General features: G+C 38.4%; 1 protein-coding gene across 2 annotated transcripts in view; it reads left to right on the top strand.

Annotated features, from left to right (window-relative positions):
- LMLN (leishmanolysin like peptidase) overlaps positions 1–11,291 on the top strand; it is a 79,285-nt gene extending 67,994 nt beyond the window's left edge. Inside the window, exons 16-17 of one of the 2 annotated variants that reach the window (XM_060010822.1) lie at positions 1,663–1,873; positions 6,153–11,291. In XM_060010822.1, the coding sequence (XP_059866805.1) occupies positions 1,663–1,873; positions 6,153–6,253 (312 nt within the window). In that variant the 3' untranslated portion in view covers positions 6,254–11,291. Of the gene's footprint in view, positions 1–1,662; positions 1,874–1,984; positions 3,628–6,152 lie in introns of those variants that run through there. The other variant, XM_060010823.1, reaches the window with a different exon arrangement.
- Positions 11,292–12,085: the final 794 nt, after the last annotated feature.

Raw genomic sequence — 12,085 nt, 5'->3', positions numbered from 1 at the left:
GTGTAGTCAACTGCCTTTACCAGACTTGGATCTGGGCAAGTTTTGGGTATTTCCAAAAATTACATCTACTTGCAAAGTAAAAATTTGCCACCATCAAACATACTGAGAACCATGCACTTTCTTTGAAGATAGTTCCAGGAGAGAAGATCCAGAAATATTTAAGGTGAAGTAGCATAATGTAAAGTCTTTTTAGAAAACAACTTTGAGGGCTTCCCTGGTGGCACAGTGGTTGGGAGTCTACCTGCCAATGCAAGGGATGAGAGTTCAAGCCCTGGTCTGGGAGGATCCCACATGCCACGGAGTGGCTAAGCCTGTGAGCCACAGCTGCTGAGCTTGCACTCTGGAGCCCACGAGCCAGAACTGCTGCGCCCGCATGCCACAGCTACTGAGGCCTGCACACCTAGAGCCTGTGTTCCACAATGGGAGCGGCTACTACAATGAGACGCCTGTGCACTGCGATGAGGAGTGGCCCCCATTCTCAGCAACTAGAGAAAGCCTGTGCGCAGGAGCGAGGACCCAACTCAGCCAGAATGAATGAATGAATGAATAAATAAATAAATAAATAAAATTTATTTAAAAAAAGAAAACAACTTTGAAGACAACACAGTCATTATAAATTTTCTTAAAGTTAACTTTAATATGTTTGTTTCTTAAAATTGATTTCATTAGTTACCCCTTGTATATGAGATATGAATCCTGCTTTTAAAGATGTTACCAGTTGTATAAAATCACTGTGACCATTTTCATCTCTGAGCAGAGGATCTGGGATAGAGATAATGAATAACAAACTTTTACTATGTCATTTCTATACAGTGTGCTTTTTTTTTTTTACAATGAGCATATATTGTTTTTATAATTTATTTTATTTATTTTTGGCTGCGTTGGGTCTTCGTTGCTACACGTGGGCTTTTTTCTAGTTGCGGAGAGCGGGGGCTGCTCTTCGTTGCAGTGTGTGGGCTTCTCATTGTGGTGGCTTCGCTTGTTGCAGAGCACGGACTCTAGGCACACAGGCTTCAGTAGTTGTGGCTCGCGGGCTCTAGAGCGCAGGCTCAGTAGTTGTGGCATGCAGGCTTAGTTGGATGCACTTAGTTGGGTGCAGCATGTGGGATCTTCCAGGACCACAACTCGAACCTGTGTCGCTTGCATCAGCAGACGGATTCTTAACCACTGCACCACCAGGGAAGCCCTATTTTTATAATTTAAAACAACTAAAAAAATTTGAGTTACAAAATTTAGCAACTTGTAGAAAAAGTGACATGATTCATGGCTCTTTGACAGACATTTAACCTGAATTTTAGGAGGATACTAGAATCTACAGAAATGTTATTATTGATAACTTGGCTTCAGGGGTCTGTGAATCCAAATTGTATGTAAAGCTGTATGTTACCTTGTTTTTTTCAGGAAGGGTCCATAGCTTTCATTAGATTTTTTAAAAGGTTCTAGACAAAAAGTCTAAGAACTACTACTACCACAGAGTGAAATTCTTTTAGAACATGGATAACTTAACCCTCTTTATATGAAATTAAAATAGGCCCACATTCCAAATTGTCTTTTATAGCCAGCATTTTTAGTAAATTCTGCCATATTTTCCTACAGTTGAGGGAGAAGGCTCACATACTAGAATCTTACTGATCTGATTTTTTTTTTTTTCACTTTTTGAAGGTTTCTTGTTCTCCACAAGGTCTGAAGGTTTGGGTTCAGGATACTTCATATTTGTGTAGTCGGGCCGGGCAGGTCCTCCCCGTCAGTATTCAGATGAATGGCTGGATTCACGATGGAAACTTGCTCTGCCCATCATGTTGGGACTTCTGTGAGCTCTGTCCCCCAGAAACAGATCCTCCAACTACTAACTTGACCCGAGCTCTACCCCTAGGTGAGTAGCCTCTGTGGTTGGAGTACAGAGAAGCACTTTTCTTACAAGATGTTGAAAATGCCCTGCAAGGAAGCTCTAAAACAGGTTGCACATCTTCTCTTCTAATTGCAGTTTTATGGGAAGATCGCCTTCCCTCCATGGTTAGAAATTGAAGGTAGGTAGACTTGACACCTCTCTTCAGTAAGAGTGAGGGTGAGGAAACTTTCGATATGTGAAGAACCTCTGACTTGCACAAAAACATTCATTGAAGGTTACAAAAAGTTAATGTTTCAGCCATTCATTTTGAAAGTAAGAGTAAAAATTCTGTTCATGAATACAAAAAGCAATTAAATATATTTTAGTTATATTATAACTAGGTGAGGCGAAAGAGCGGGAAAGTCACTGGAAAAGATGCTCAAAGAAGGGATTGACATGCCCACAAAGAAGAGAAAGGTGCAGGGAGATGCAAATATACACAGTGAGATAGAAAGACAGGCTGGCAAAGACAGTGGTTTTCACTGAGAGATATATTACTCATTCTGTGAGACTCCAGAGAGTAGGACTGAGAACAATGAATTAAGGTTGTAGGGAGACAGATTCCAGTAAAATCCTTTAGAACCAGGAGAAGAGTGCATTCCCTGTTGATGAAGATGTGCAAACTGAGGCTGATGACCCATTTCTAAGTTTTAAAAGCAGAACTCATGAACTCTCAATGAAAGCTTTGACCTATGGTCCATGATATTTTAATTAAATGACCTATGAGATTTTATGACAGTTTGATATTTTGGAATAGGCCATGTTTTATTTTCTCAACTGGAGGTATTTTTTAAATGGAACTGTATAGCCCTTTGCTTGCTCCACGGTCTGGTTGAAAACAAAGGGCTACATTCACTTTATAGCTCAAAGTTTCTTCACCTCTAAAATTTAATTCCCTTTCTTTCCCACATTCTGGGTCCTTTATCAAGACATGGGCTATAAGTAGAGGGTGAATTTGGGGAGATTAATACTTGTGTTAGGGGTGCCTAAGACCACCCGCAGATTTCATGACTCTCTAGGACTCAAAGGACTCAGCCTCTAGTTGTACTTACGGCTAAGCTTTGTTAGATCAAAAAGATACAAAGCAGAATCAGCAAAGGGAAAGGGGACAGTAGGTGAAGTCTGGAAGAAACCACTTCCCAGACACCAGCTAAAGGCCGTCCTTGCAAACAGGACTTTCAAATGATGACCATCTCAGGCCTGCTGTGTTAACTCTTTTCACTTAACTTCTGTGAGCCAGCTGAGTTTTCTGTAGTTATAATAGTAATGCACAATGAATTAAAAGATCTTAGGTCCTTTTGATATGGTATATAATAAATGTAGTGTTAAATATTCTTAGTTAACTTTCATATGAAGTGATAGGATGACTTGATTTTGTTATTGTTAAATTGCTTTGGCTAGAATTAAAGGGCTGCTAGTCTACAAATAGGTGGTTCTGATGGAGTTCCCATGCTCAGGCCTAATCTCAGAGTTAACTATAAGAAATATCATCATTTCAATGTCCAAGAGATGAGCATTGATTCAGCCATTAGCAGTTAGAGTAGAGTTAAAGAGAGAGTTACTCCAGCTGGTTCAGGGGTAAGAATCTTAGGAGTACAGTAAAAAAATGTGTAGAAATGAGGAGAAAGCCAGACTAGTTCAAGGATCTGTGATGGGATTAGTTCCTGTCCTTGGAGCATGGCAAAGACAAGTGAATCTGTTGAAAGGAGGTGGGGAGTAGAGATTGCAAATGACCCCACCCCCTCCACCAACCTGTGCCCTAGACTTGACTTCTTATCCAGCTCCCTCTTTGTAGTCACCCTTCTGATACTGTGGTACTATGTTGTGATTTCTTCCCCATTAACCAGTTCTATGAGGAAGCATGCTCAAAAAAGGATTGTAACCTCCGAATCACTACCACACTTTTGAAAAATGTATAAAATATTACAAGAATAGATGCCTTTTAGAAAAAAAAAAAAGGAATAGATACCTTTTAGGCATAATTTCCATTAGTGAATATGAAAGATTTATTTCTAAATTTTCTGATCTCTTCAGATTGTGGAGGTTATTTTGTTTCTATTTATTAAATGCTAGACACTTTGCTGAGTGCTTTATGTCTATATCATTGTATTTAATCATCACAAAACCTAATGAGGTAGGAATTATCATTTTACACATGAGAAAACTAAGGTATAAAGAGATTAAGTGATATATTCACTGTCACAGCTAATGAGATTCAGATCAAAACCCAGATCTGATCGTCTCTGATTCATTTTGAAACACGCTCTTTGTATCTTTCCTTTTTAAAGAGTACTGTCACAGAAAGTGCAGTGTTTTTGAAGGACAACAAATGTTCTAGAGCGGCCATTAATATTTTAATAGCTTGTTAAATGTTAGTACCAACAGTAGATAAACAACAGTTAGTTCAGTTCCCCTCCTATTTCCTTTGTGCCAAATTGAGAATTGGGAGATAAAGGGATATGCCTGTGTTATTAGTGACTCCAGGGTCTATTCCTTATTCCAGCCAAGACCACTCTACCTGATGTTGTAGGCCAGAACGTATCCAGTAGACCTTTCTGGGGTGATGGAAATGTTGTATAATCTGTGCTGTCCCATACAATAGTCATTAGCCACATGTGACTATTAAACATGTGAAATGTGGCTACTGTGACAGAGGAACTAAATATTTCATCTCATTTTGGTTAATTTAAATTTAAATAGCACATATAGCTAATGGCTGCCATATTGGACATTGCAGCTTGAGCTCAGAAGTTCTCAAACTTTAGCATGCATCAGAATCATGTTAAAACACAGATTGCTACGACTCACCCCCAGAGTTTCTGATTCAGAAGATCTGGGTTGGAGCCTGAGAAGTTCCCAGGTGATGCTGATGTTGTTGACTCAGGTACCATACTTTGAGAAGGATTGATTTTTCTAACATTTAACGATTGCCAGCTGGTTCCATTGGGGAAGAATATAAGTTCTCCATGGTTTACTTGTATTACATACAGTGAAATAATTTTTTAAAATACTTATTCTACACTGTATAGTTCTCAGAAGAACAAGCTCCAGTGCCTTAACATTATCATTTTATTAATTCTATAGCTGAAAAACCAGTCCTTTTTTTCTTACCTTTTAAGCAAGTCAGACTTGAAGCTTGGTTGGTTCTTTATTGGTCAAAATAGTAGAAAGGACAACTCATCCTGAAATAAAGTCAGGTTGACCTGGTCTCTTGACTGCTAAAAAATGTACTCCATTCTGAGAATTGTTTGGGGGAAATAGTTTTAGCTGTTAGAACAACTCTTAGATAAATTAAAATATACTCCTACTGCCCAAAACTCATAGAATCTTCTGCTGTTTCCAAATCAAGCCTGGGGTGATATGGATAGATGGGTAGATATTTAGAGATTGGGGAACGTATGTCCTGTTTTGCCTGGGACAGTCCACGTGCCTATTGTCCTGGTATGATTACTAATAATTCCCTTGTGTTAAAATTATCAAAGAGAACAATTTAGTTGATCAAAGCAAATTTTATTTCACACAGGCAGTCTCTACTCTCAGGAGTCCAGAGAGCTGTAAAATAAGGGAAAAGGGCTACAAGCAGGAAACAAGGAAGAAGTACTCAGCTTAGGTTGATGGGCCGGGGTTAAGTATCTAACCTTATTTAGAAAGATCAAGGAACAAAGAAATAAGTATACAGCCCACACTGGCTCGGCGGTTGGAGATTGGCTGACTGGATATTCTGTGGTTCTGGTCAAGTGGAGCATTTACACAAACATGAAAGTTATCTAAGTTTTAATTTGCTGATGTGACGCCATGGGCAGGAGAGGCTCCATCTTAAGACTAGAAATTTATTTCAACGCTTATCTCAAAATGTCCTGATATGGGATGATAAATTATAGGGTCGCCCTACTTAGAAGGGACAAAGTAGAATAGAAGAGAGTCCAGCATCCCATGTCAGAATAGCCAAGAATTTCATTTACTTTCCTGTGTAGCATCTTTAGCTTTGCCAGGATACTACCCTGTCTTTTCTTGGGTGCTGATTTTGAACCTTGATACGGTAGGTACATCTTCTTTTCTCCTACATAAATATTTTGTTCTTTTTCTATAAATATAAAAAAAGACTTTGCATATATGGATTTCAGGAAGTCACTCTTGATTCTACTCTTCAAGGTAGTCCTTCCTCACCTTTTAATAATTACCTCTACTCATCTGTCAACACTTTGTTGGTATAATTTTTTCCAAAAATGTCTGTGGAAAGTCAATTTTTTGTTTTCAACCCTAGATCTCTGTTCCTGTTCCTCTAGCCCAGTGGTTACACTTTGGCTTCTGCTAGGCAATCTATTTCCTCTGCTGGCTGGATTTCTTCTGTGCGTATGGCATTAGGAATGGAAAAGTGAATTCTGAAGACATTCCTTTGTGTCATGTTCCTCTGAACAAAGCACAAAATCTGGGCGAGTGCCAGCCTATACAGATGGCAGAAGTGGCATTCCTGACTTTGGCTTGGAAGTGTTGACCATAATCAGATCTTGAAGCAGAGCTTCACAGCAATCACGCCTCATCAGCAACCCAACAGCCTCAAAGTTTGGAGAAGGAGGAGGAATTCCAAATCACCAAGTCTCTTTATTTTTCAGGATAAATACTCTTCTTGCAGTTTTCCTTTGAAAATGGGATAATAGGTGAAAAATTCAGTTATTGCATACCTCAGCATCTTCATTAACCTAAAACAATGGGAAGGTTCATCACTGCTGCAATAATTTAAAGAACAGCTAATCATTGCAAGGTTATAAGTTGTGGACCCTGTCCTCAAAAGTATAAATTGTCCTTTGACTTACAGAAAATAACTTGAATTGGGATTTCTACATCACTGTTATACCTATTTTGAGTTTAATGACTGTATATGGTACACCTAAATCATTGTTCTCATTGTTTTTTTTTTAAATTATGTTTTGCTAAATCTTATGATTTAACCATGCTAGCCTTTTCAAACCAGCTGTGTGGCAGTTTCCTGCTGAACCATTAGGTGTTGGTAGCTGTATCCGTACTCATTGATCTTCAGAGAGTAGCTTCCAGTTGTATTCTCCATTAGTTTAATAATGACTTGAAAAACTGGGAAGCAGAGAGAGAAAAATACTCTGCCCTGTGAAAACATTGAAGACATGCAAATAAAAGAAAACCTAACTGTATGTTTTCCAGATAATAGTTATGACAACTGCAATCCAACAAAAATAGAACTTTCCTTTTTGACCAATGAAGATAAAAAGAAATTCTGGTATAGACAGGTATGCAGTATTTTCAAGTGGGCTTAGGAGTTGTTACAGAAGAATTTGACTATCCGAAAATTATTTTATGTGTAAGAAGAAAAGATATAAGCCAAAACAAGATGATCTGAATTGTTTATAGCAAAGTGTAGGTTTCGTGTAGGGCCTATCCAATAGGGTCCACTTTACCACACAGGGTATGGCTTAGTCCACAGAAGTCAGAAGGTTGCCTTTGCTTTAAAAGGAGGTAATGTCTTTTACCTCTTGTATTTGACACTCTTTCTGTCACCCATAGATTCTGGTCCCCAGAAGCAATTCTGCTCTTGTACTAGAGCTGACCAACCCTACTTAGTAAACCCAATTAGAAAATCTTTAATGATGAATGATGCCCAGTTTTTCTCTCTAAAGCTAATGAAGTCCTGTGGCATTAGAAACATAGCCCTTGGACATGCATTCATTCATTCACTGGTTGGCCCTTTAATTCAGCATACAGTTATTGAGCACTCAGTTTAAGAAACTGCTAAGTGAACAAACAGCATAATTACTAAGGAGTAATTCCAACTTATTGTTTGGCACTGGAGCCAAACAGCAACTCCAGCATAGAGGAGAGTCACCTTTTTTAAAAAAAGTGCACACATTTAAAATACTTATTTGCCTACAATTTTAAATTGGAGGTATTTGTCATTGTGAAAAGCTGGGGGTCTCTAGCATAGCCAGCCTCAGCTGAAGAAAATCTAATACCAATGGTGTTTCTGCCTACGTTCTGCATACTTTAAATCATGAAAAGTCAGAGAAAAATGTAGAGTATATTTTTAAAGAAAGTTATAAAAATCTAAACTTATATACCCAATGTGATTATGACTCATCCTGCAAAGTTGTACAAAGAATTTCACGAAAAATAATATGGATTCATAATATATTTAAGACTCACAGTGATAGGTTCAATTATATTTTGACTGTTGTGCAGTAATGCCATTTAGGTAGTATTGTTTCTGAGCATGGTGCTTTTTATACTTGAAGTATATTTTTGCTTTACTTTTTATTGATATAATTATATTTGCACTAATGACTTTCTGAAGAAAATATTATAGATGACATTTTTTCTATATATATATATTTGTTAAGCTTGGAATCTGGTAGCCCAGTGTTTTCTCGGCACAAACGTAGAACCTGGTAAAGTATGGTGTTAAGAAATCTTGAGTTTTTGAGGGTAACTAACAGTGCTGGTGTCTTCCTTCCTCTTCAACAAGTCTTGAAAGTGGTTGCTTATCACTGATTCTGCATAGTATACTCAGTGAGGATTTAGAAGGCCACTGATAAATTTCTAAAAAGAAGGATTTTTAAAATCTTAAATTTCAATGCAGAATTAGCAGGCTAGAATTAAGTTTTGAACTGAAGAACTTGAGATGACCTAAATTTCAATATCCTGTGGCAGGTAATGCTCTTTATGTTCACAAAACCAGTTCACTGAGAAAGAGACCATGCAGACTGCAGCCATGGTGGGAGTGAGGTGGGGCAGGGAAGGGGAATGGGGATAGCTGATTTGAGGATAGTAGACTGAAGTCCCTTTCTGACTCAAAAGGGTCAAGTCCTTATAAAAACTGACTACCTCAGTTTTCAGTTCAGACTTAGGTTCATTTTGATAGTAATTTTTTTCAATTTAAATAGTATATCAATTTTATTTTTTTTTACATCTCTATGGCTTTACAATGGTGTGTTAGTTTCTGCTTTATAAAAAAGTGAATCAGTTATACATATGTTCCCATATCTCTTCCCTCTTGCGCCTCCCTCCCTCTCACCCTCCCTATCCCACCCCTCCAGGTGGTCACAAAGCACCGAGCTGATCTCCCTGTGCTATGTGGCTGCTTCCCACTAGCTATCTACCTTACATTTGGTAGTGTATATATGTCCATGCCTCTCTCTCGCTTTGTCACAGCTCACCCTTCCTCCTCCCCGCCCAATGTCAAAATTAACAAGTGAATTTGTCTCTCAGGTTTTCAAGAACAGAATTTACAGGAAGGAAGCAAAAGCCTTGTCACTAGACTTGAGCTGATAGCTTTAAAGAAACTGGAAAGCAGTTAGGTAGTCTTAATGTAGATCCGTCTGTATTCTCCTGAAAAACATCCTTTTCCCTTACTTATTTCTTAAGGATACTTATTTTTGTTAAGATCAACTAGGCATTCTAAAAATGTTATAAATTATGCTTAAAATTAGTTTCAGCCTAATATGTTGGTTTAGAGTTTATCAATATTTGAAAGTGAAACATTAATGAAGTTTAAATAGTTTTAGGAAGATACATACATAATTATACCAGAGTATTCCATAAAATTTTATCAATATTCTCTTTAGTATTAGAAGACTCACTGATTGAGACCATCTGTAAAATGACTAGATGCTTTCTCAGAATCTTTCTAGCTCTAATATTCTGTGACTAATGTTCATGAATATTCAGAATATTCTAATATTCTGCATGACTAATTCATGCAGAATTTCTAGGTCACTGCTGGCTCTGACCCACCTCCTGGAGTATGCCAGCTTACATACCATGTTCATCACAGTGTCCTGTGCTCAGTGCCTTAGCGCTGTCCTTGTCCTTGGACACTGAATGGAGAGAGAAGAGCCCGTTTCTGCGGGCATTTGAGTAGTCCTAGCAGGAGGAGATGGACTTCAGTCACAGCCCCACAGACCTGTTTCACAGTTGGCACCAGTCATCCGTGCCATGTCCCTGCAGCCCAAGAGGACTAACATATTTTAATAAAGTCTGTGCTACTCGTTCTGAAGAAAGAACTTACCTGAAAGGATGACCTTTTTTTTTTTTTGACACATTTAGTCAGGGTTGGGGAGGGAGTGGTGAATTATTTTCTTTTTGTTTACATTTTTAATAAATAAAATAGATTTAAGAACTAATCTTTATTTATGGTATTTAACTTTAAGTGTAATATATTACTTAGAAAAAACACAGCTTTAATAAAAATGGAAACTAATCTGCATCTTTTCTTTACTTAATTAACACCATCAATTTTTTTAAACCTGGATGAGGGATACAAACACAGCCATGCACTCTATATGGGGACGATGAGGTGTTTATTACGAAACATAATTCAATTTTTACTTTAAGTGGAGTAAAATTGTCCTACTTAAAGAATAGGGACAGGTCTTATGTAAAGCTACAGGGAATAACCCTCCTCAAATAGTTAAGCAGGAAAGACAGCCGACTAAAACAATTTAGGGCAGCCGTCTCTGGCTGGAGATTATTCCTGTCCCATTTGTTCTGTGCTGTGGGCCAGGAGTCTCACCGCAGGACCGCTCTGCACATTCAAGTACCACACTCCATTTGGTAGCAGCAAGTAAATTGTGGCTGTGGAGTGTGGAGCGTGATTCTTCCTCATAAACTGACTGTAGTTTGAGAGAACGTACCTGGGGCGTGCCTTCACCATGTGCACTCAGAGCCATCCTGCCCTGTGGCCTGGAGCCAAGCACTGTGAAATGGACTGAGCACAGCTTCTGTGACCTACTTGCTGAGCTGAGATCTTTGTGGGAAATTTTAATGATAATATTTAGATTTTTTAACATTTTAAATATTTCATGTAAGTAGCTAAAACTATGTACAATAAATTACTTCAAGTAGTTGAATAAATTCAATATTATTTGTACGCTGTACTGAAGACAAAGTGTCTATGTCTCATACATTACCTGTTTATACTACCTTTTGGTATGTTCATAGAATATATCTTATTTAATAGGCGTCAATACATAAACGAGTCTTTTGTCAACAACTCTCTGGTAGATACGTTGAAATGGAGCGGTTTATTTAAGTCAGCTTGTTAGTGTTCTGCCAGAAGTTTGTTCCTTAATGTTTGAAATAAACTGGACTTGTTTGGAGGTAGAAGTCCAAATACACCATCTGATGTTCTGGTAGATGACCAATACCATTCTCATTTTTTTTTCTTTTAATAAATTTATTTATTTATTTATTTATTTTAGGCTGTGTTGGGTTTTCATTGCTGTGCATGGTCTTTCTCTAGTTGCAGCGAGCGGGAGCTACTCTTTGTTGTGGTACGTGGGCTTCTTATTGTGGTGATTTCTCTTGTTGCGGAGCATGGGCTATAGGTGCGTGGGCTTCAGTAGTTGTGGCACGCGGGCTCAATAGTTGTGGCTCGCGAGTTCTAGAGTGCAGGCTCAGTAGTTGTGGCACACGGGCTTAGTTGCTCCGTGGCATGTGTGATCTCCCAGACCAGGGCTCGAGCCCGTGTCCACTGCATTGGCAGGTGGATTCTTAACCACTGTGCCACCCGGAAAGTCCCCATTCTCATTTTATATGTATAGAAATATTTTTTTCTGCCTATAGACATTAGTATATCTTAGATTCGATGCCATTTTAACACTCAGTGCCACTAACAATTTTTTCAATTTCAACAGAAACAGTAACTCAACTTTCTGACATTGTCTCATTTGAAAATATTCAAATCACAATATCTGAACATCTCCTGGCTCCCCCCTCACCCCACCCCATTAGGTCTCCTAGTGACATTTTAAGAAGGCTACAGGTTGACTGAAAGAGATTTCACATGTGCTTACACACGAGTGCTCATTAGTGTTTACATAGTGAAGACTTTGATATATTTGGTTGAGGGTCTGAAAATTTAATGGAAGTGAGGTAGCTACAGAGAATAGAGCAAATGTCGCGCGCCTCAGCACAGCTTGCCAGACCAGCCCCAGAGCCTTGAATCTTAACAGAGGTCAGATAAAACAGGTTATGCCACTGTTCTAAAATGATTTGGTTAGTTGTAAAGCTTTATGCTTGTTACTAAGTAAATAAAATGTGTAAAATCTGCATTTCTTACAATAGGTTTGACAGAGGAGTAAAGAGGGAGGCTGTAAGTGCTATATAGGTGTTAAATAATCTTTAGGGATAAGCATCATGGTGATGAAGAGAAAAGTGAAGAAGGGAAATATC

This window comes from Delphinus delphis, chromosome 4 (assembly GCF_949987515.2).
Source record: "Delphinus delphis chromosome 4, mDelDel1.2, whole genome shotgun sequence".
Lineage (NCBI taxonomy): Eukaryota > Metazoa > Chordata > Mammalia > Artiodactyla > Delphinidae > Delphinus > Delphinus delphis.
This window is presented reverse-complemented; position numbering and strand designations above follow the sequence as displayed.